Below are 25,296 nucleotides of genomic sequence, written 5' to 3' on the forward strand. Positions count from 1 at the left end.
AGTGCGGTGAGACCCCCTGAGCCACACCAGGTGATGCACAACACCAAGTGGTCCACCACTGCGCACACTATACATAAAATCAAAACACTGGGTGCCGGGACTCTGAAATAAAGACAGAAAGTGCTGGAAAAACTCAACAGGTCCAGCAGCATCTGTGGAGACAGAAACAGAGTTAAGGATTCAAGTCCAATATGACTCTTCTTCAGACTCTTCACCGGCACTTGAGACAGAGGTCTGCCACACTTTAACCAGGAACACCAGACCCTTTCTAACTCTGGTTTCATCAGCGGTCAGTGCCAATTTTTGTACACTCCCTCCGTCTCGGCTGTTCACCATGGCAAGCCGACATCAGTAGTTTAACGCCTGTGGTGTTGCAGAAGTTAACCCCACTCATCGAAACCCCCTGTCCTGTAAGCAAAGGAGATTGAGGGAAGCAATAGCAGAAAATGCTGGAAAACCTCAGCAGGCCTGACAGCGTCTGTGGAGGGAGAAATAAGGTTAACGTCTCGAGTCCGTACGACTCTTCTGCAGAGCTGTAGAGATGTGATGGATTTTATACATTTAAGAGGGGCCAGGGCAGGTGGAGCAAAGCAGAAGTTCAGGGATAGGTGGGTGCTCAGGAGAGATTGATAAAGATGTCATAGGCACAAGACAAAGGGCGTGTTAATGGTACCGATAAAGACTAAGTAAAGTGAGAAAGATTGAGGGAGATTTGATGGACGTGTACCAGGTTATGACAGGTTTAGAAAAACTGTTCCCATTAGCTGTTGGCACAAGGAGTGCGGGACACAGATTTAAAGATTTTGGGCAAGAGGTGCGGAGGGGATGTGAGGAAGAATTTTATTGACGCAGTGTGTGGTGATGCCCTGGAACCCGCTGCTTAAGAGGGTGGTGGAAACAGAGGTGATCAATGATTTCGAAAGGAAATTAAATAGGCCCTTGAGGGAAATAAATTTACAAGAAAATGGGATTGACTGGATTGGTCTAGAGAGGAGTTCTCCCTGGTGCCCCAGCCAATATTTCTCCCTCAATCAATGTCATTAAAACAGATTAACCTGGTCATTAACACATTAACCTCTGTGGGATGTTGCTGTGCATAAATTGGCTGCCTCGTTTCCTACATTAGAACAATGGCTATTCTTCATTGGCTGTAAAAAGCACCATATAAATACAGGTCTTTCATTTACAGAGAGCCAGCATGGACTCAATGGACCAAATGACCTTCTTCTGTGCTGTAATAGCTCTTTGGCCCTGCAGGGGCAGTGGGATGGCTAGAAACGGTCAGCGCAGGTGGGAGAGAATACCTACACTTCTTTTTTTAGTCTCAGTCAGAGCTGGTTCTCTGGTGTCCGATGTCTCCTGCATTCAAGGATCCAGTTTCCCCCCTCTGCCCCCACCCCTCCAAATTTCCTTTACGTAGGGACACGGTGACCAGGAAAAATTCTGCCCTCCGGCATTGCACTCCCTATCACCCTCCTGAGCATTCCTGATCTTAATCGCTCCACCATTGGCGGCCGTGCCTTCAGCTTCCTGGTCCTAAGCTCTGGAATTCCCTCCCTAAACCTCTCCTTCAAGATGCTCCTTAAAACCGACCTATTGGTCCAAGCTTTTGGCAACCAGACTGTTTAATTTGCTTGGTTTCAAATTCTGTTTGATTTAAATTCCTGTCAAATGCCTTGGGACGTTTTACTACATGAAAGAGTGCTATGTGAGTGTCAGCTGTTGTTGTTGATAGAGCTCTTTGAGTTGTTTGCTTTTGTGTAAGGTTACCAAGAAGTTCAAAGGAGTGTCCAATGTACCAGCGAGAAACATTCCCCAACTCACCCTCCCTCCCTCCATGCCCCCAGCACACACAATCACATTGAGCGACGAGGCCAAGAGAAAATGTGTATTAGAACTAGTTGCAGTTGTTATGAAAAAAAAATTGAAAACCAGAAAGTGAACAGAAGTGGACTATCCAACCGAGGGGAAGAATGGCAGTCATGTCCCCACACTGTGTCCAGACCTGTGCTCTTTTCCCCACAGGAGAACGAGGAGCTGATTTCTGCCCTCTGTTGCTCTCGGGCACTGAGGCACAACTGAGGTCCGCTAACCCAGTAGACGTTGGGGATCAGACTTGAGATAGGTACAGGCGTAGGCCATTCTGCCCCTTGAGCCTGCTCTGCCACTTAAACATGGCTGCTCTTTGCTTCAACTCCACTTACACACCTACCCCTTAATATCGTTACCAACGATAATATATCAATTTCAGCCCCGGAAGCCTCAACTGAACCTTAACTTCCACAGTTTTTTTGACGAAGAGAGTTCCAGGTTTCCACTAACCTTCGTGTGGAGTGCTTCCTGACATCAATTCTGACCAACCAGGCTCTAATTTTAAGGTCGTGCCCCTTGTTCTGGACTCCGCACCAGAGGAAATAGTTTCTACTACTTTTGTACCGACGTGTGTGCTTCAGTAAAACGCAGCAGCGCAGTTATAAACTCAGCACTGCAGAGCTCCCTGTGGATGTCCCATGAGACGCGTTGCTATGGTGATGAAAGCTTTTTAGGTGAACTAAAGCAGGAGCTGATAGCCGTTCGGTAACATCTGCCTCCTTTTTATTAACAACATACAGACACTTATAAATACGTTGAGCCTTAACTCTAAGGGGAAGTAAATACAGCAAGAGCCATAGGATTGAGGCATTTAGCCTCACCCGATTCAACTAAGAGGCCTCGGCCTACTGAATATCAACAGGGGAGCTTCAACCTCCAATGGCATGTGTGACTTACCAAGGCTGATCTACAGTTACCAACTCTGGTTGGACATATTCCAGGAGATTTCGTCACATGTTCTCCTGCCTCCAACTGCCCCACTCCACTCTCTCACCATTGGTCACCTGGCACGTCCAACAAACAGGCTCCCCATGACCCAATCGGGTGATTCTTGATTGTCGCTCAAACAGCCTTTTTCCCCCCACGTCCAATATTTTTTACAACTAGTAAACAAAAATGTTAAAAAGAAAAACATTTTTTTCACTGCCCCAATGACTTCTCTCCTGGGGGTTGCTCCTGGAGATCAATCTTCAATTCCTGGAGTCTCCAGGGAAATCCTGGAGGGTTGGCAACCACAGGCTGATCACTGGGACAGAGTTCCGAATTGGATTTGACTAACACCATTCCTCTAAAAGGACCTAAGCGACACAAGGGTGAAGCAAGAACAGCTCTACTCAAATCTGATTTTCATACATTATAGATTAAAGGTTCTGCTCTAACCCAACTGGAATCAACTTGCTTCCTTTATGTGTCTGTTTGGTGAATTGCAGCAGGTATGTTGGGGGTCAGTCAGGCAGTCAGTCATTGTTCCCAACTCTCTCTGTCGTCAGCTGTTTAACATTGGGCGATTGGTTGAAGTTCGAGCTAATAGTGAGGCCAGCGTTCTGGGACACAGTGTCTTAGAAACCTGAAGCCAGAGTCATTGGACCCAACAACGAAGGTGCCTCAAGAATCAGTCTGGTCAGCAATCTGAAGGGAGAGACGGGGGGGAAAATAAAAAGGTTTGCGTTTCATTCACAAGAATTACTTGTATTTATACATCACATTTAACACTGTGAGATGCCCCAAGTCACATCACAGAGTAAAATCACATGAAAACCTGACACCGAGCTACATAAAGAGATATTGGGATAGATGACTAAAATGGGTAGGTTTTAAGAAGTGTCTTTAAGGAAGAGAGAGAGGTTGAGAGAGATACATAGAGGTTTAGGAAGAGAATTCCAGAGGTTAGCTCATGGGCTGCTGAATATGCGAACATACATAGGAATTAGGAGCAGGAGTAGGCCACTCGGCCCCTCGAGCCTGCTCCACCATTCAATAAGATCATGGCTGATCTGAATGCGGCCTCAACCTCACATTCTTGCTTACCACCGATAACCTTTCACCCCCTTGTTAATCAAGAATCTGCCTAGCTCTGCCTTAAAAATATTCAAAGTCTCTGCGTCCAACGCCTTTTGAGGAAGAGAGTTCCAAAGATTCACCACCCTCTGAGGGAAAAAAATTTCTCATCTCCGTCTTAAATGGGTGACCCCTTATTTTTAAACAGTGACCCCCCCAGTTCTAGATTCTCCCACAAGAGGAAACATCCTCTCCACATCCAGCCTGTCAAGACCCCCTCAGGATCTTACAAAGAAAGCACAGCCAAACAAGGGTGTGCCAATTGGCTACCGGAATCTCTACATTATAACAGTGACTGCACTTCAATAAATGTACTTCATCAGCTGTTGGCTGGAGTTGTGAGAGCGACGATCGTTTTTACTGACGGGATTCCAGAAAGGGAATTAAAATTCTCACATGACCACAGCTGGAATTAAACCCGCACTGATTCGATTAACCCAGTAACATAACCACTGCACATCGGCACCACAGCTTGCTCATCGGGAAGAATCTCCAATTGCCTACAAGTGTCTATCCAACCTGGCCCCTGACAGTAACACCATCGGTGCCTTTGAACACAGCATTAGTACTTGTGTGTGAAGCACAGCCTGATCAGCATCGCATCAGTGGGTGTGACGTTCTCCCCTTTCACGCTGTGCCTATAGCTGGGCTGTGATTCACACCCTAGTGTTCCATGTTGTTACAGCCGTCTCAGTTTACAGTTCTGTCTAATCCTGGCGCTCGGTGGAGCATTGCGCACTGACACGGCAAGTCAGTTCCAAATCCTAGGATCAGACATGTTCCAATCCAGACGACTCAATTGCTGAGCATTACACTGAAGGATCAGGGTTAATCCCTGGATTAAAACAAAAAAAAAAAGAGTCGCACATTTGTTTCCCAGGCTCTTAATCACCTTCTTGTAAATGTGGTGCTGTCAGCCAGCTCCCAGTGGGTAGCCTCTGAGACAGAGGGTCATGGGTTCAAATCCCAATTGAGAACAAATTCTAGGCTGATATTCCAGGGCAATGTTGTGGAGGTGCTGCACTGTTGAAGGTGCTGCCTTTCATAGGAGATACAGTGTGGAAACAGGCCATTTGGCCCAACCAGCCCATACTGGTGGTTATGCTCCACTTGAGCCTCTTCTCAACTCTTATCATCATCAGACAGTGGTGCAGTGGTAATGTCACTAACCAAGTAACCTAGAGGCCAGGCTAATGCTCTGGGGACATGGGTTCAAATCCCACCACAGCAGCTGGTGGAATTTATATTCAATTAACTTTTAAAAGAAATCTGGAATTGAAAACTAGTCTCTGTTCTAACAACATCCCCATCCCATAATATACTGGGAAAAGCAACCTGAGGAAGAGTTTACAACGGAGCAGGCTACTTGGACCTAGAACTGGGGCCTATATAATTATTTTTCATAAACTCATTAAAGCTTGTGTGTTTTCTCGGGTTACTGAGTGACACAAGCTCTCTTGATAATCACAACAAGGATTTACATTTGCATAGCGCCTACAATGTAGCAAAACGTCCCAATTGTGCTTCACAGGGGTGACTGTCGAACATAATTTGATGCTGAGCCACATAAGGAGGCGGGTGAGCAAAAGCCTGGTCAGAGAGGCAGGTTTTGGGGAGCATCTTAAAAGGAAGGAGAGACAGCTAGAGAGGTGGAGGAGTTTGGGGTGGGAATCCTGAGTTGGGTGCCTTGGCCGCTGTCACAGGCACAGTCACCAATAACGGCACGATTAAGATCAGGGGGATGCGCAAGAGGTCACAAGTGGAGCAGCACCATGATCTCAAAGGGTTGTGGGGCTGGAGGTCACAGAGACAGGATGGGAGTGAAGCCGGCAGGGGGTGGGGGTGGAATTCGCACAGGAGGATGAGCAATTTAAAAATGTCAATTGCTGGATTGTGGGCCACACAGTGGGGGACTGGGGGACGAATGGGGAGTTGAATGCAAGTGAAGATTCGGGCAGCAGATTTCTGGATGAGCTAAAGTTTATTAAGGATCCAGGATGGGATGGTGCCAGGAGAACATTGGAATAGGCGAGTGTAGAGATAGCAGAGGCATGCGTCAGGCTTTTAGCACCGGATGAGCTGATGCAAATACTTCCTCAGAAGGTCCCAAAGTGTTTTACTTACAGCCAATTAACTGGTTTTGAAGTGTAGTTACTGTTAGGGATGTAGGAAGGGCAGTGTGCAATTTGTGCACAGCAAGCTCCCACAAAATGCAATGTTTTTGTGATGTCGGTTGAGGGATAAATATTGGCTCAGGGCACCCAGGGAGAGCTCCCCTGTTCTCCTTCGAAATAGTGGGTGCGGGATCTTTTGCATCCACCTACGAGGGCAGACAGGAACTGGGTTTAATGTCTTATCTGAAAAAAAGAGCCTCCACCAGTGCAGCACTCCCTCAGTATTGCACCGGGAGTGTCAGCCTAGATTATGTGCTCAAGCCTCAGGAGTGGAATTGGCACTCACAATCCTCTGACTCCGAGGTGCATGTGCTACCCACTGAGACAGGCCTGGGGAGAGATGGTGGCCCAGTGGTAATGTCATTGGACTAATAATCCAGAGGTTCAGTTTTATGCACCGAGGACTTGGGCTCAAATCCCACCCTGGTGGGGGAATTTAAATGCAATTAATAAAATCTGAAATTATAAAGCTAGTCTCACTAATGCTGACCATGAAACTACTGTAAAAACCCTTTAGGGAAGGAAATCTGCCATCCTTGCCTGGTCTGGCCTCCATGTGACTCCAGACCCACAGCAATGTGGTTGACTCTTAACTGCCCTCTGAATGGCCTAGCGAGCCACTCAGTTCAAAGGGCAATTAGGGATGGGCAACAAATGCTGGCCTTGCCAGTGACACCCACGTCCCGTGAAAGAATGAGAGGATCTCAGATTTCTGAAAAGGAACTCAAGGGTCTAAAGCAGATGTGACTGGACAATCCTTAAACAAGCAGTAACATTTCGGGGATATTGGACCATAGAATGGCTACAACACAGGAAGAGGCCATTTGGCCCATTGTATACAGCGACTTTGATGGACAAAGGGTGAGTTTTGAAGAGTCTCCCCCCCCCCACAATGTTTGAACTTTTTGCTGCCTGGCTGACCTGTCGCCCATTTCTGGCACCTTCTGGGTTAACTTTTTGGCACAGAGACACCACTCGCATTATCGGAGATTATTCTCCCGCAGCTCACTGGTACCTGGCAACGGGCAGCTGACTGCTCCCTGGCAACGTGGGCTTTCTGACTCACAGGGCAGTTGCCGCGCGCCGCCTGGCTTAGCCACAATCCGGCGGGATGTCCGGGCCTGATTTCCCCCGCCCGCCTCCCCCTGCCCCACGCTCGCCGCCCGTCCTGCCTCCCCGGGTACCTGCGGCCAGCAAGCCCTCACGACGCCCAGGCCCTCCACCTCCTGGCCGGCTTCCGGGACCGAAACTCGCGCACGGCCTGCTCGTTCTTGAACGCCACCAGCGCCATGGTGATGGCGGCGTTCCAGCAGGTGCCCTCCTCGCACCGGAAGTCGATCTCCCTCTGGTCGGTGGTCACAATGGTGAAGTAGACTCGGGTCCCCTTCCTCTCCACGCACTCCAGCTTCCAGATGGAGTCGAAGCTCAGCTCCTTGGGTCTGCTGCCCTTCCCATCACCGTTGGCAAACAGCAGGCTCTCTTTGGTCAGCGTGCATTGTTTCTTCTTCCAAAGCTGGAATAGGTTCTCGCTCCTTTTCTCCAGCTTCCCTTCTTTGATGGCTGCTCCTGATGTCACAGTCGGCCCCTTCATCTCCCAACAGGTTACCTCGCCGACAGCCGACAAAGATTTCTCATTCAAGATTCAGTCCTTCCGGGGCTGCCAGTCCCTATCGCTTGGGATAACAGAGGTCTGTTAGTGACCTCTTTACCCCCCACCCCAACCCCAATAACCCTTTCTCTCAGTCTTTCTCTCTCTCTCTCTCTCTCTCGATCTGCTCAGCTGATCTCCCTTTCAGCTGCCTGTAACTGGGTCAGTCTCAGAAAGGCAGCTGATGGGAGGCCCCACCTCCCCTCCTCATGACGCCATCACCAAATTAACACTGACACTCCCCACTCCCTTAACCCTTCAAAGTCTGATTCACTGTCGGTGTCACGTCATCGCTGCTTTCACCTAACGCAGAAAGGAGCTGGATAAATGGGACCTATCAAAGGCTTTTCAGGGTGAACCGAGGGAGATACCGGGAGGCTGCGGCCTTGATTGTTTACAGCCATTGCATTTTCTTTGCCACGTCTATAAATCCTGAGTTGCTCAGAGAGCGTGGCGCTGGCGTAAAGCAACAGGGAACAAAACCGAGCCTGTGGCAATCCAAAACAATAGCTGGAATTGTTCTCTTTAAGGGGAGTTTTTTAAAAAATGTGCAACATTATGAGGGACTTTGACAGAGTTCAGAGGGTGAAACAGTTTCCACTGGCAGCAGAATCAGTAACCAGAGGAGGCATGGAGTCATTATTATGGCACAGTAGGAGACCATTCGGCCCATCATGCCAGTTCTCTGGAGACCAATCCAGTCAGTGCCATTCCGCCATAGCCCTGAAGTTTATTGCCCTCAAGGACAATCCAATTTGATTTGGAAATCATCAACGGTCTTTGCTTCCACCAGCCAGTTTTCCGGTTTTAATACGTCAGAAGCCTCTATATAAAAATGTTTAAGTTGCTGCGTAATTGTAAACAGTGAAACACAACTTGTAGCTCTTGGCAATTCATGATCAGGGCATCGGGGACTAAAACATTTCTTCCAGTTTCTTGGACAGGGACTGGAAATGGCCCGAAAAAGGACACGACTTTTATTATTAACTGGTTACAAATTAAAGTGAAGTAATCTGCTCCAAGGCTCAGGGCAGATTGAAGAGCAGCCTGCAAAGCAGATTAAGCAGCATAATCTCCAATCACTGAACACACTAAATATTTCTCTAATAGCCCAGAACTTACAGCCTTGTACCAGTTATCCAATATCCTGCAGGAAATGGAGGGGGTGGGGTTGAAAGAAGTCTTAAACATTTAGAATTCCGATTACATTATTACAACGTAAAGGGATTGTTTTTTTTTAAAACGATCTGATCCCCTTCAGGCATAAACCTTGCTGGTTTTCTTGGGCAGCAGCACAGCTTGGGCGTTGGGCAGGACCCCACCCTGGGCTATGGTGAGCCCTCCCAGCAGCCTGTTGAGCTCCTCATCGTTGGGGATTTGAAGCAAGTCATCTTGTTGTCCGGGGCCGCGTTGCCGGGCCAGCTCAAGGGTCTCGGCAGTCAAGTGCTCAAGGACAGCAGCCAGGTAGACAGGGGGGCTCCAGCCCCGACACACTCGGCCTAGTGACCCTTGCGCAGCAGCCTGTGGACACAGCCAAAGGGGAACTGGAGACCTAGGTTGGAGGAACGAGTCTTGGCCTCGGCGCACCCTTTGCCACTGGTTTTACCACAAGCAGACACCTTTCAGGATTAGCTCCAACGAGCCATTAGTTTGAACATGCAATTCTAGCATCCATGGTAGGTTTTAACTCTGGCAGATCTATGCCCAGCTTTCAATTTTATAGAAGAATAGGTTCCAGTAGAACTGCATGCTGCACTTAACATATCACGAGCATGTGTGTGTTCATGATCTTCCTCACCATAGACAGGCTCTATTTCCTACACAGACCAGTGCACCACTCACCAAGCTCCCTGCATGTTCCTGTGTATATCTGCAAAGGCCTACAGATTTGCATTCAGCAGCAAAGGTGACTGTGGATGGGAAGGAGTTACGGAGCCTGACCGTACGAGTGACAGAGAGAGAGACAGGACTGAATAAGTGGCCAACTCATCCATCAGTGTCACGAGATCTCAACACCAGTTTAACTGGGGCTGCACAGGGAAAGTGAAGAGGCTGAAATCAAAACACAGATGGAGGACTGTAAGCTGAAAGTGCACAGCCTTATACCATTGGACAGGGTCATTTAAGCCGCTGACAAGTTTTTAAACATTGAATATTTATAAACCATTGCAGTCATACATTCATTGTAAACCAAAAGCTCTAATCCCTAGGGAAGAGACTCAACTCGATGTAATCCCCAGGCCTGTGTTATGAGAGATTACACAGCAAGATTGATGCTTAAACAAAAGCCTGTGTTCTTAAATGAAGTTGGAGGCAGAATGTCACTGTACACAGCTTGGGGCGGGGGGCGGGGGGGCGTAGTGTGGAGCAAGGCAGCGTAAAATTCTTGCATTCTGAATGCCACATCTACACACACTCTAAGTCCCCATTGTTTCCCATCATAACCGTTCCATTGACTGATCCCTGACAGATAGCCATTGCTCAGTGGGAGCACTCAAGCTTCAAGCCATAAAAAGGTCATGGATTCCAGTCTCCCTCCAGAGGCTACTACAGCACAGCGAGAGTGCTACACTGCCAGGGCTGCCACCTTTTGGATGAAATGTTAAACTGATGCCCAGTCTGCCCTTTCAGGTGAAGGTAAAAGATCCCACCACCATTATTTCGAAGAACAGGGGAGCTCGGTCCCCCAGCCCCAGTGTCCTTATTTATCCCTCAATCGACATCACAAAAACAGATGACCTGGTCACCATCGCATTGCTGTCTGTGCGAGCTTACTGTGTGCAAATTGGCTGCCATGTTTCCTGTATTACGACAGTGAGTACACTTCAATGACTGTAAAGCACTTTGGGACCTGCTGGGACATGTTGGGGGTGGGTGGGGGGGCAGGAGAAAGAGGTAGAAAAACAAATCACTATATTTGTAATAATAACTCGACTTTATTCTTAGAAAAAGAGAATAGTCGTATCCTTTTGTCAGTTTCTCATCATTTTGTTCACATTTCCAGCAGTGACTGATTGTCTACAAGTTTGTTAAAACATCCCAAAATGCAACATTTTTACTTAAAGCCCTCTGAAGATGCAGCACTCCCACATAAACAGCACAGGCTACCTCTCCCTCTCATGCAATTCCCCACCACTGACAGCAGAAACTGGAGTATCACCCACACATTCAAAAGTTAATTTAATGTATTTTTTTTTTAAATTATTTTCCTTTTGAAGGAACGCTGCTCATTTGAAGAGCCTTGCAGCTAGAGTTGGGGACTTGGGTGCAGTGGCAGCACCACCAGAGACAGGGGCCCAGTCCACATCAACAAGTAGTGTTCGACATAGTGATGCAATCCTTAAACATGTAGAGAGTGTCTCTTACCCTTGGCTAAAGCCCTTCAAATGCTGCAGGGTTAGAAATAATCTGAACACAGATGGTGCGGAGAGCTTCACAAGCTCAGTGCACAACCTTGCTCACCCTACTTTCACACGCTGGGAACAAAACACACTGGAGAGAGAAAAGAAATTGTCCAGCTGAAAATTAAACAAAGTGCTAGAAACGCAGACAGGTCAGGCAACAACTGAAATACAAGTTAATGCTGTAGGTTAATACCCCAGTGCAAGACAACCTCTTGTCTGCAGCTCACTCCTGATCAGGTTTAAGGCTTTAAGGAGCAATGGATTGCCAAAGCCAGTGGTCTTATGACTGAAGCCAAACTCAGAGTTTTCATTAACTAGCATTCCCTCAATCACTGCCTTCATTGCAGGCGTCCAAAAAGTGAGGTTTGGGTGACCCGCCTACAATTTTATCATCAATCGAGTAAAAACGATACACCTTTTCCAACTTTCTATCAGCCCCTATTCCTCCCCAAGGGGTCACTGGCTTGTGAGGGTTCCCTCACTACCACCCTCAAATGGTCACTCGCATAAGGCAGCTGAACAAGAGCCAACACTGATGGTTAGGAGGGATGGAGAGACGAGAGAGAGATCACAGTGCTCCTTTGAATGCCATGCTGCCAGAAAAATCAGCGAGGATGCAGTAGGAACAGTAACAGGTCCCTGTGGACACTGGATGATGCATCTTTAAACATCAGGAGAATGAGGTTTCCAACTGGCCACTGGAGGCAAATCAACCCATTTCTAGTCCCTGGTTCTTTCCCTCATCAGCACAAGCACCTGGACCCTACACCACTTAAAACGTCTCAAGACGTTCCACCCCAACCCTGAAAATTTAGCGCAAAGCGAATGCACTTTCAGCCTTTCTCTGCAACAGTGGATGGAGTAGCTGTTCTGAGCAGCACTGCCAAGCTCTTCCTCGCCTTCCTAAAGGAGGGAGGCTTCAGCCAAAGAATCAACAGTGCAGCGGTGACCTCCGTTAGACAGCAGATAGTGGGAGCTCAGCCCCTTGTGCGAGACGCGCAGTCGGTTGGGGTGTTGAAACGAATGTTTGTGCTAACTCTTTGGAAAGAGACAACTGCTAATCGCAAACAAACTTCAAATTCTACGCCCCACGGACACAGAGCGCGTAGGTTCATCACCCCATCCTGGTCAACAGCATTAGGGTTTCACTGGAGCATGCATTTTGGCCAGACTCTGGCTAAGCTGAGCAAAAGTGCCAAGAGACAGAACAATGCTAATTTCTGCCTCGTAATCAAGTTTCCTGCCCAGCCACCCTTGACCCCACAATGTCCAAAGTCAGTAGCTGCCAATATGCGGGGAGTTGCAATAATCCGTCAGAAACATCCAGCCCCCAAACAAGTTAGAGGGTCTTTCAGGCCTGGCCCAGTTCCATTATTCATGTAGCTTATTTCAATTCCATTTAAAAGGAAAATGCTTTGATAAACATAGTTATTAATTACACAGGTTATCACTGCATATATAAAAACAAAACAAATATCCTCTCAACATCCATGGCCCCAGGCATCAGGTCCTGGAGTGCTGCAGCCAGAAAAGGTGGCATTGCCTCTTTCTGTCCATTAATATGCCAACTTGCATTAAATGGAACCCAGTAGCAGCTGCACAGAAAGAATTATTCAAGTTCCACCAGAACCTCAATGTGCAGGTTGGAGCACATCGACCAACCCACAACCCCCTCTCTCCCCCCACGCCGCCCCCTCAGGTCACCAGGGAGCTGCTGGATAGGCCTAGGCAGGCTCTTTCTCCAAGGACAGTCCCCACCCCACCCCAGCGCCCCCCACCCTCATGCCTTCCATTGACCCTTCCTGCAAGCAGCAAGACCGAATGACGGCTGCTTCTCCAGGTATGGCAATGGGCTACTCGGAACACTAGCACGGCAGGGTCAAGCCGACAAGTTCACTTTGCCAAGCTGGGGGGGGGTGAAATCGGGAGTGGGAGCCGCATCAGGGCGCTTGGAGCAAAGACCCCCGGGCAGACTGGACTCGCTTTGCTCCCCCTGGTACACCAACAACACACCAACCGGTGTCAATGTAGTCCAGGCTCTTTTTCAGAGAGGAGCTTTCAATAGCTATTATCTTGGAAGGAAGGGGGAAAATGGTGACGTTTGCCAGTCGCTTAATTCATTGTCCCCTCAGGTCCCCCCAAATAAGTTGGGATTTTTAATTGAAAGGAAAATCACAACCCAAGCAGTCCAGATGTCGAACAAGGACAAAGCGCCACTGACGTGGCGAGATTACCCTGTCCAATTTCAACCAAGGGATGGTTCGCCCGCTAATACAAAGCGAGCAGTGTAGTGCAACATTACAGCACCTCTTAATGAAAAGGTGCTCCCATGCAGGAGTTGCATGGGTGCAGTCCGTCAGGCTATGGGATGTGTGAATGAACTGAAGGGTGGGAAAGGGCAGTATGAAAATCCAGGCATGTCAGGTGAATAGAAAAGTACACAGGTTGGTATGTCACACTGAACAAGCGGTGGCAGCTGCAAGGGGATACAGAAGGAAGGAAGGGGTGATAGTGTGATGCCTCCAATTCAAAGGGGGAGGAAAGGAAAGGCAGGAAAAGGAGGTGGTGGTAATAGGTTAGCTGCGCTTGCTACTCCGAGGTGGCTATGAATATGGAGTTGAGAAGGCAGTTCAAGCAAAAGCATCGTAATTGGGATGTTGTATTGTATGGAAGCTCACTCGATCCCAAAACCCCAACTCCTGCACTGACGGGTAGTGCCTACAGCTCAGCTGGGTCACCTCTATGTCTGACAAGAGATTTTCAGCTATTAACAGCACTCCTCAAAAACCGGACAGCCTAGGCAGCACATTACGTTCAAGCTCAGTCCCTTTGAGGAAACATTCACTTCCGGTTACTCTCCCAACACGGAGCTACGCATCCCAAGGCCAGGGACAACCACAGAAACCGGCATCAGTTACCTACATGGTAGTGTTCCAGTGCAACAGAGAATTACATCCAAGCTCAAACAGCATCGACTGGTGAGTGTATGGAAACATGCTTGGGACATGCGGGGACTTCTACGTGGCAAACTGGCAGGGCGGGGCACGTTGTAGAGCCCATTCCAATCTGCTTTCTCCCTGGCCCTAGGGGTCAATTAAAAAAAAAGGCCCATCTCGGGGCAGGTTGGTGGGAGGAGGGTGAACGAGAACAGTCTCATTCACTGTGGTTCTGACAGGAAGCTGCCGATCTTTGAGCGAGTGTTTGTTTTTTGCCTTCATTTTCTTTAGTTTCAAACTGAATAAAAGAGCGGTAAAAAAGCAAACCGACTTTAGTTAATAGTAGAACAGTTAGGAGCATTGATGGACTCAAAGACCCATCTCTTTGGCGATCAGAGACACAGGTATTACAACGCGGTCTGTTAAAAGTAGTTAACCAATAGGGAGCAGCGTCAGCATTCATCCCAACTCGCAAAGCAGTCTTAAATTTTCCAACAGCTTCTAAATGACAGCTGGGAGGTTCGCAGCCTTGCAAGTCTAGAAGCCCTAGGGCAGATATCAATAGAATGAAAAGCAGGCGGGTTCTGGAAAGGCAGGTGGCGAAAACGAAAAACTGACCCCAATCTCTGAGATTACACAAGACAGATGACACTATGCATGACTTTAGGGAGTTAATAGCTGGCTTGCTTTTGACAAGTTTCCCTGACTACATGAACCAGTACAAAGAGAGCATTATAGCACTTCCGTAATGAAGGGATGGGGGTAAAACCACACACACACACAAACACACAAACCTTGAAACAAGCCACTAGGATCTGTAAATCAGGGGCTAAAGGCCACTGCGTGCAGTCAGGCAGCAAACCAGCTCTAAAAGGAAAATCAGTTGAGACATTTGCATGAATATTTGCATTGCAAAGTCATCCCTCAGCAAAATCCTTTCAGGGACGATGACAACTATGACACAGAAGGGGCCAAGGGGAGGGCTTTGCAGTGTTTGGTGGGGTGGGATATTCTGAAGTGAACACCAGGCAGAGTTTCGTTCCCAAGGCAACACAAGCCATGGGAGCATTTTAAACAAGCTTCAGTTATCGCCTCGTGCTGCAGTTACTGAATTGCCACCACACTACGCTTGGCATCCAGTAGCAAACCAGTTTTCGAACAAACACACATGTGAAAGAGTCGCACAGGGATGCCAAGTATCTCCTCACACACAAAAAAAAAGCCACTGGTTAGAAGTCAGCGCACCTCCCATCTCAAACCAGTGTTAAAGGACACATACCATCCACTGCAGCATTCTCACCTCGTAGTGCATAATGCCACCCGGTCACCACCAGACAACGCTGTGGAGATCCTCCAGGTTCAGCAGTGCCTTGTTCAATCTCAACAGCTCTTGTAAGTAGCTTCATTACCCACAACTCCCAAGCTGTGCCACATAGCAAGCAAACAGGTGGTATGTGCCAGGATGCAGTACAGCAGCCAGAGCGTATTGGGCACTGCAGCCCTTATGCTTCAGGAGGCAATGCCAATGGACCTATTTGACATGGGGTGGGGTGAGCGGACCTGGGCTTTTGCAGTAGCACTTACCCTTTCATTAAACAGAAACGGTGCCAGAGCCCAACTATTGAGTAAACAGTTAAGAATTTGCAAGATTTGCAATGCAAAGAATCTCAGAAAATTTAGACATTCAGAGCTTGCTAATTTTCCTCGGACTAAGCGATGAAGGCTCAGCCCCAACCTCAGTAAAATTAATCTCATGATATGGCATTCACGAGGTTCACTGGGGCATGCAGTTGTCTTTTTTTTTAAAAAAAAACCACAAGATTAAAACACAAAGCACAGCCAGGGAAGTGGCCAGGGCTGCACAGATTCAGACACTTCTCGTGGAAACGATCGCATCTTTAAAAAGGAAAAAAGTGGCATCGGCACCTACTCAAAACCATGAAACGTCACCATCCCGCCCTTTTGAGAGCAGCGCACATTTCAACGAAACCACATTCGGTTGGGAGGAGGGTGGGGATGGGAGGTGCTCAGTCCCACCTGAAGCAATTTGGATCAGGATTGCTGACAAAATCGTCTTGAAGAAGACAGACTTTACAGCATTAATTTTCACCTCCTGCTCACAATTAGTTGGCTGAGGGTTGTTTTTTTTTGGGAGGGGGGGGGTGGGGAGGTGGTGAGTCTTCAATAATCTGTGAAGCAGATTTTGTCAGTACCTGCACTTTGACCCAAGAGCTTGGCCACTTTATTGAAATGGACAGAAGAGTGTTAAAATTCTGGTCTTGCACGAGCTGAAATCTCATGGTTCCACAGTGCAGTTCTGTGTGGCGGGGACTTCCATCTTGAATCATGCTCTTGTCTGAATGTAATGAAGAGGCTCGGTTAGCTTGTTTAAAACACAGAGCATGCTGGGAGAAGAAAGACACACAAGGACAAGTTGGAACATTAAAAGTAGGTTCTTGGGAATTCTGCTTCACACAATATTTTACCAGAAAAATATACTATAAAGTTTCATGTTTTCTTCATCTTCATGAAAAGTTACTGAATCAAATCGTGACCCCAGTCTTTTGTCATACATAACCTTAATGCTACATGAAGCGGCTGGACCATGGGACAGCCCTGGACCAGTAATGACTTTCCTTGCAGGAAGGATCTCTGTAGTGTTGTCTTTAGGGGCAGGGTGGAAGGGAGGGAAGGAAGGAAGGAAGGAGGGGGGAAAAAGGAGGTGTTGAAAAGTGCTCTAGTACTTCCGATAGGGCTTCTGAAAGTCACCAGTGTTGAGTCTGGGGCGCGGCAGGTCGCCAAACATCTCAGTGCCATCCGTCACGCTCATGGCCAAGGCTCTCATGCTGGCAGCAATCTTGTCCAAATCTGGTGAAGGCAACTGAAGATAAAGAGTCAGTCTGTTGATGGCACAGCAAGTTAGGTCACAAGAGACACCTGCAATACAGTAAACAGCACAGCCAGGGTCCTTATGGAGACCAAGCAATCAAACTCTAGCACCTTGACCCAAAACGTCAGCTCTGCTTTCTTTCCAGATCTGCGGAGTGTCTCCTAGACGCTTTCCTCCGTAGCTTTATTTCAGATTTCCAGCATTTTGCTCTTTGCTGCAGTACAGCCCAGCTCATGTCAGGTCTCCCCACGGACTGCTCAATGGAAAGGCTTGAGTGCGGGATCCGAGAGGCAGAGAGAACAAGGGCAATTTATGAACATGCGAACATGCATTAATACTGTGGTTTTAACTTCGTAAAACGTCCCGAGGTGCTTCACAGGGGCACTGGGAAGGCACAGTGGTATTATCACTGGACTAGTATTCCAGAGACGCAGGATATCTGGGGACCTGGGTTCGAATCCACCCACGGCAGCTGGTGAAATTTGAATCCAATAAAAATCTGGAATTAAAAGTCTAATGGGGGCCACAAAACCATTGTCAGATTGTCATAAAAACCCATCTGGTTCACTCACGTCCTTTAGGGAAGGAAATCTGCTGTCCTTACCTGGTCTGGCCTACATGTGACTCCAGACCCATAGCAATGTGGTTGACTCTGCAATGCCCTCTGAACAAGGGCAATTAAGGACAGGCAATCAATGTTGGCCTAGCCAATGATGCCCACATCCCATGAACAAATTTTTTTAAAAATCAGATAAAATTTGGGGAAATATTAGGGCAGGTGACCAAAAGCTTGGTCAAAACTAGGCCCCTAGGAGCATCTTAAAAGGGCAGAGAGGTTTAGTGAGAAATTTCCAAACCTCAGGCCCCTGACAGCTGAAGGGCAGTTGCCAAAGGTGGAGCGATGGAAATCAGGGATGTGACAGAGGCCAGAACTGGAGGAGTGCAGAGATCCGAGGATTGTTTGGCTCGAGGTGGGTTACAGCAATGTGGAGGGGGTCCAAAAGAACAAAAAACCACCAAATTTCTCCCTTGTTGAAAAAGATCAATTCCTACTGACATGCAGTTCCACAGATGTCAGAATCACCCTGGTACCCTTCCCCAAGTGGCCACGTACGACAGTCTGGAGACAACAGCTCACAATCCTTTAGCACCAAAACCAAGCCAAATCCAGTTTGATGTCTACACTTTCCAGCAGGGGCCACTAGACAATCACAACCCTTAGCTCAGAAACTGAGCTTATTACAGTGTCTCTACTGATACCCCAGTTGAAGGAAGGCAACTCAGCACAGATCAAGAATTGAGCTTGGAACCCTCTGGCCTATGTGTCTCAGTACAACTTGGATCAGAAAGTTTCAGCCTCATCCTACAATTCCTGATGTAACCAACACTCAGTAACCAGTAATTATGCAAAAAGGCAGAAGCACCCAGGCCACTCAGAGGTGTGAATTGTAATTAAAATCAGAAGATATCCTTGGGTGAAAACCCTTCTTCCTAGACCAGAGCTCAGGGTAAGAACATTTTTAAAACAGGAAGAGGAGGAAGTCACTCAGCCCCTTAGCCTGTTCTGGAATTGCATTAGTTCATGGTTGATCTATATCTTAACTCCAGCCTTCTGTCTGGGTTCTGTAAGCGATGCACTTTTGCTACAAAGTGCAGGACAAATTCTACCAGCAATGCCTCTATTGTAGAACACCAGCTATCAATAGAATTAAGGGGCCAAATTCTACCCCACTCCACCTTGCTATTACCTAACCCAGGTGTTCCATTCTCTGCCCTTCTTCAGCTTTGAACCGATACATGGGATAACCAATCTCAAATTAGCAAAAGTAAAATTCAGCTTTACTGTGAAATTTTGTTTAATGAAGGAATTAAGGGGCTAGTTTAGAACAAACCCATTTAGAGGCCAAGATTCAGAAACACGAGAAATAGGAGGAGTAGACCATATGGCCAGTTGAGCCTGCTCCGCCATTCAATATCATCATGGCCGATCTTGGGCTTCAACTCCATTTTCCTGCCCGCTCCTCATATCCCCTAATTCCCTGAAAGACCAAAAATCTATCTATCCCAGCCTTAGTTGTATTCAACGATGGAATGCCCACAACCCTCTGGGGATAGAGAATTCCAAAGATCCACAACCCTTTGAGTGAAGTAGTTTCTCCTCATCTCAGTCCTAAACGATCAACCCCTTATCCTCAGACTGTTCCCCTGTGTTTTAGATTCCCTGACCAGTGGAAACAATCTCACAGTATCTACCCTATCAAACCTTTTCAGAATTTTGTAGGTTTCAATGAGATCGCCTCTCATTCTTCTAAACTCCAGAGAATATAAGCCCAATTGACTCAGCCCTTCACCCTAGGGCAACCCCCTCATACTGGGGACCAATTTAGTGAACCTTTGCTGTACCACGTCCAATGCATGCCTTTCCTTTCTTAAAATGTGGAAACCAAAACTGCATATAGTACTCCAGGTGTGGTCTCGCCAAAACCCTGTACAACTGTAGCAAGACTTCTTAATTCTTGTACTCCAATCCCCTTGCGATAAAGGTCAACATGCCATTTGCCTTCCAAATTGCTTGATGCAACACTTGGGGAGGGTGAGAAGAGAGTGGAGATTCTATAGTGGCAAATCTTTTCCGGAGAATATCCTTGTAAACCTTCTGAGAGGCACTGCAAGTCAAGTGAACACAGGAACAGGATTACCATCCCTCCACTGATGGCAGCCTCCCTCTCTCTATACAAGATGTTACGGCTATAGTAGGTGTTTGATAGATAGCTCTTTTAACTATAACTGTTTCTGGCACACCATTCTAATGGTTAACCGGGTAACTGCGCAGAGCAGCAGTCTGGGATATTCACACACAACTGATCCTTGGTTCAAGCAGTCAGTTCAAGCATAACTTTCTTATTCTAGATCAATAACCACTTTGCAGGTGGTTGGAGATAACATCTTGGGTGGGGGCTGTACAGTTTTGCGGGGACGCCTCCACTTCAACAAACACAGCCATGATAAATCTTGCAAGGTCATCCTCATCACCAAAGCTTCAAGTGGGCTTGGCTTAATTAAGCAAGAGCTCAACTGCAGTGACTCCAGATATTTGCCAGAAATTATCCTTCTGCCAGCTGGGAAAGTTACAATGTTGAACTGGAGCCAAGGTTCAACCACTTCCACTTGGGTGATTTCATGTCACCATTTGAAAGGAGACCGGGAGCAGAGGAGCCTTCCCCATCCACTCCTGGGATGTGGGTATCACTGGCAAGGCTGGCATTTGTTGCCCAACCCCAGTTTGATATGACAGAGGGGCTCACTGGATCACTTCCGGTGGCAGTCAAGGGTTAACCACATTGGCGTGGAACTGGAGTCTCAGGGTCTGACTGGGTAAAGATGGCAGATTTCCTTCCCGAAAGGACAGTATTAAAAGCCCAATTGGTTCACCAGCCTGGCACCTTCAATGTCACTTGCACTGTTACCAGTTTTCAAATTCTAGATTAAAAAAAATATATATATAAACTCTCCAACTACCATGGTGGAATTTGAACTCTCAATCCCTGGATTACTAGTGCAGCAACATAACCACTACACATCTGTTCCCCATTAGACACAAAGATAATTCTGGAGTGAATGCACCTTACCCGTTCTTCATTATCTCCATCAACAATCTTCTTTGGCTTCAGATCTTTGAATCCCCAGATGGGGACAGACACAGGAAGGGACTTGGCATACTGGTGACACCTTGCTTGGGGTAACGTTTGTGGATGGACAGGAAGTTCCTCACTCAAACTGCCATCTGTAGGGCACAGGCAGAAAAGAGAGAAAAAAAAACAATCCCATCAGCCCCACCCAGTTCACACTGGACCATCGCAAAGCCTGAATTCAAAACACTGCGTTGTTAATGCAATAACTAGGGCTTCCCGAAGTGTAGGCTACGACCCACACAGTGGGGTCGAGGCACAAAATTGTGGGGTCACGAGCTCCCAGTCAGCAATGGCTGCCGTGGAGCTCCGACCAAGTGTTAACGACTATGAGGCCCCTTTAAATCCTTGTGCTCTTTCTTTAAAATGGTGGACACGATCCAGCTGACTGATCTTCGAGGCCTGACTTCTGCTCCAAAGAAGCCAGTGGAAGGAGTAGGTGCTTTTTATTTTAAAACTTGAAGCTTAAACAGCCCCTTGGCTGTCACACTTCTCCATGGGAACATAGGAGCAGTAGGCCATTCAGCCTGTCAAGCCTGCTACGCCATTCAAACAGATCATGGCTGATCATCTGCCTCTACACCATTTTCCCCCACCATCCCCATAACCCTTGATGTCATTAGTATCTAGAAATCTATTGATTTCTGTCTTGAACATACTATAAAGATTCACCACCCTCTGACTGAAGAAATTCCTCCTCAATTCAGTCTTAAATGGCCTTCCCATTATTCTGAGGCTGGGTCCCCTGGTTCTAGACACACCAGCCAGGGTAAACATCCTATCCACATCTACCCTGTCACGCCCTGTAAGAATTTTCTAAGTTTCAATGAGATCACGTCCCATTCTTCAAAACTCTAGAGAATACAGGCCTAGTTTCCCCAATCTCTCCTCATAAGACAATCTCCCTCCATGGTCAGTATATCCTTCCTTAGGTAAGGAGACCAAAAATGTACACAATACTCCAGGTGCAGTCTCCCAAGGCTCCATACAATTGCAGCAAGACATCGTCACTCCTGTAATCAAACCCTCTTGCAATGAAGGCCAACATGTTATATGCATTCCTAATTGCTTGCTGCACCTGCAAGCTAGCTTTTCTTTTTATTCATTCATGGGATATGGCCGTCGCTGGCTAGGCCAGCATTTATTGCCCATCCCTAATTGCCCTTAAGGTGGTCATGGTGAGTTGCCTTCTTGAACTACTTCAGTCCATGTGGTGTAGGTATACCCACAGTGCTGTTAGGGAGGGAGTTCCAGGGTTTTGACCCAGTGACAGTGAAGGAAAAGTGATATATTTCCAAGTCAGGATGGTGAGTGGCTTGGAGGGGAACACTACCACCTGGAAGTTCCCATGTGTCTGCTACCCTTGTCCTTCCAGGTGGTAGCAGTCATGGGTTTGGAAGGTGCTGTCTAAGAGCCTTGGCGAGTTCCTGAAATGCATCTTGTAGATGGTACACACTGTTGCTACTGTGCGTTAGTGGTGGAGGGAGTGAATATTTGTGGATGGAATGCTAATCAAGAGGGCTGCTTTGTCCTGGGTGGTGTCAAGCTTCTTGAGTGTTGCTGGAGCTGCACTCATCCAGGCAAGTGGACAGTATTCCATCACACTCCTGACTTCTGGGAACAGGTTTTGGAGAGTCAGGTGGCAAATTACTGGCCATGGATTCCGAGCCTCTGACCTGCTCTTGTAGCCACAGTATTTATATGGATAGTCCAGTTCAGTTTCTGGTCAATGGTAACCTCCCCAGGATGTTTTAGTGACTCATGACGAAGGACATCCAGGTCCTTTTGGACATCAACACTTCCTAACCTATCACCATTTAAGAAACAGTGTCTCTGTTTTTTTCTACTAAAGTGGATAACTTCACACTTATTCACATTATAATGCGGTTCCGCTATTTCAGAAGGGTTGTAGAGATAAGCCAGGGAACTACAGGCCAGTGAGTCTCATGTCAGTGGTAGGGAAACTATAGGAGAAAGTTCTGAAGGAGAGTATCTATCTCCACTTGGAGAGGCAAGGTTTGATCAGGATAGTCAGCATGGCTTTGTCAGAGGGAAGTCATGCCTAACAAATTTGACTGAATTTTTTGGGGAGGTGACCAGGTGTGTAGATGAGGGGTAGTGCAGTTGATGTAGTTTATATGGATTTCAGCAAAGCCTTTGACAAGGTTCCACATGGGAGAATTATAAAGAAGGCAAATACACATGGGATACAGGGTAATTTGATAAGGTGGATTCAAAATTGGCTTAGTTGTAGGAAACAGAGGGTGATGACAAAAGGATGCTTTAGTGACTGGAAGCCAGTGCTCAGTGGCGTACCACAGGGATCTGTGCTGGGTCCCCTATTATTTGTCATTTATATAAACGACATAGGTGACTACGTGGGGGGTAGGATTAGTAATACTGATGACACAAAGATTGGCCAGGTGGTTAACAGCGAGGTTGAGTGTCTTGGGCTACAGGAAGATATAGACGGGATGGTCAAATGGGCAGATAAGTGGCAGATGGAGTTTAACCCTGAAAAGTGTGAGGTGCTACACTTTGGAAGGAGTAATTTGACAAGGGGAGTAATTTGACAAGGAAGTATTCAGTGAACGGCACGATACTAGGAAGTTCCAAGGAACAAAGGGACTTTGGCGTGTGTGTCCATAGATCTCTGAAGGCGGAGGGGCATGTTAGTGGGGTGGTGAAAAAGGCATATGGGACACTTGCCTCTATCAATCGAGGCATAGATTACAAAAGTAGAGAGGTCATGTTGGAGTTGTATAGAACCTTGGTAAGGCCACAGCTGGAGTACTGTGTGCAGTTCTGGTCACCACATTATAGGAAGGATGTGATTGCACTGGAGGGGGTGCAGAGGAGATTCACCAGAATGTTGCCTGGGATGAAACATTTAAGTTATGAAGAGAGGTTGGATAGACTTGGGTTGTTTTCGTTGGAGCAGAGAAGACTGAGGGGCAACCTGATCGAGGTGTACAAGATTATGAGGGGCATGGACAGGGTGGATATGGGGCAACTGTTCCCCTTAGTTGAAGGGGAAGTCACAAGGGGGAATAAATTCAAGGTGAGGGGCAGGAGGTTTAGGGGGGATGTGAGGAAAAACTTTTTTACCCAGAGGGTGGTGATGGTCTGGAATGCACTGCCTGGGAGGGTGGTGGAGGCGGGTTGCCTCACATTCTTTAAAAAGCACCTGGATGAGCACTTGGTACGTCATAACATTCAAGGCTATGGGCCAAGTGCTGGTAAATGGGATTAGGTAGGTAGGTCAGGTGTTTCTCACATGTCGGTGCAGACTCGATGGGCCAAAGGGCCTCTTCTGCACTGTGATTATGTTCTATCTGCCAGGATCTTGCCCACTCACTTAGCCTGTCCAAATCCTCTTGAAGCCTCCTTGCATCCTCCTCACAACTTACATTCCCACCTAGTTGTGAGTCATCAGCAAATTTGGAATTAATACGTTGGTCCACATTCAAATCATTTATATATAGACTGTGAACAGTCCACATGCTCCCACTACTTGCACAGCTCCCCCCTGCCCTGCTCTCACAGCTCCCCCCACCAGCTGGCGCTCACCCCCAGGGTCACGGCAATTTTCAAACCTCAAAAGTGGGGTCACAGTGGGAAAAAGTTTGGGAAGCCCTGTATTAACCAGTCTCTCATGTGCAGTCACCCATCCAGCCTCTGGGTGGCCCCAAGCCACAACCTAGTCAACATACTCCTGCCAACACAATGTTATCAGTACAAAAACAGAATTACCTGGAAAAACTCAGCAGGTCTATCAGTAACTCACTCTACCCAATGAAACGACAAAACGTAAACCATAATCCACTCAGATTGAAGACTTTGGCACAAGGCTTCGCAATCCTTTTGGCTCTGCGTCTCCACCCTCTCCTCCTTTCAGGCTGGATCAAAATAAAACCCAACTCCACTCTAATCCATCCTACAAAATGAGTGCCTTCCCCAAGAGAAGCAAGAGGCCTTGATCATTCAGATTTTTGCTCAAAGTGCAATTCCTGTTTTACAGGAGTGACTATATTTCAAAACTACCTCATTCTTCCAAAAGGTTTTTACAGCCGATGGCCAAGAAAGGTGCTATATAAATGCAAGCCTTACTTTGTTTCCCCCCTCAACCTGCATTAGTAACGCAAGAGATTTGTATACACCTGAAAATGGCACTTTATCACAAATTGTCAGTCAGAATAAGCTCCAACTCCTTCCCACCTGTGCTGCCTCTAAGTTCTACAGTGGTCCAGACCCTGCATACTTACCATCTGTGCTCTCTCCATCTAGGTCAGATTCAAAGAAGGGCTCACAGTCCTGACTGGTCGATTCCTCGTCCATTGTAAACATGACTGGAAGTGAGAAAAAGGAAGAGAAACAAATCGCGGTTAACCATTTATTGCAAAGTCTGGTAGGTCACATTTCAAAATTTGTACCCAACACCAAACTGGGAAGCGTTGGGAGGAGGAGGAAGAGAGCGGGGGTTAGGACTGTAGAAGAGGAATGCAACAAAATGAAGGAAGATATTAATAAACCTCTAGAATGGGCAGGCAATTGGCGAATGCAGTCAAAAAATAGGTCGATGCGAGATGTGGCACAGGTGGACAGGAAGACACAGGCTCCTTGGG

At 47.3% G+C, this 25,296-nt stretch overlaps 1 protein-coding gene across 1 annotated transcript in view; it reads right to left on the bottom strand.

Annotated features, from left to right (window-relative positions):
• Positions 1-2,564: 2,564 nt before the first annotated feature.
• akt1s1 (AKT1 substrate 1 (proline-rich)) overlaps positions 2,565-25,296 on the bottom strand; it is a 35,018-nt gene continuing 12,286 nt past the window's right edge. Inside the window, exons 3-6 of the mRNA XM_078531771.1 lie at positions 24,937-25,020; positions 20,612-20,766; positions 16,837-16,973; positions 2,565-3,501 (exon numbers count right to left, since the gene is read on the bottom strand). Coding sequence (XP_078387897.1) covers positions 3,432-3,501; positions 16,837-16,973; positions 20,612-20,766; positions 24,937-25,020 — 446 coding nt within the window. The 3' untranslated portion in view covers positions 2,565-3,431. The remainder of the gene's footprint in view (positions 3,502-16,836; positions 16,974-20,611; positions 20,767-24,936; positions 25,021-25,296) is intronic.

Source organism: Cetorhinus maximus, chromosome 29 (assembly GCF_964194155.1).
Source record: "Cetorhinus maximus chromosome 29, sCetMax3.hap1.1, whole genome shotgun sequence".
Lineage (NCBI taxonomy): Eukaryota > Metazoa > Chordata > Chondrichthyes > Lamniformes > Cetorhinidae > Cetorhinus > Cetorhinus maximus.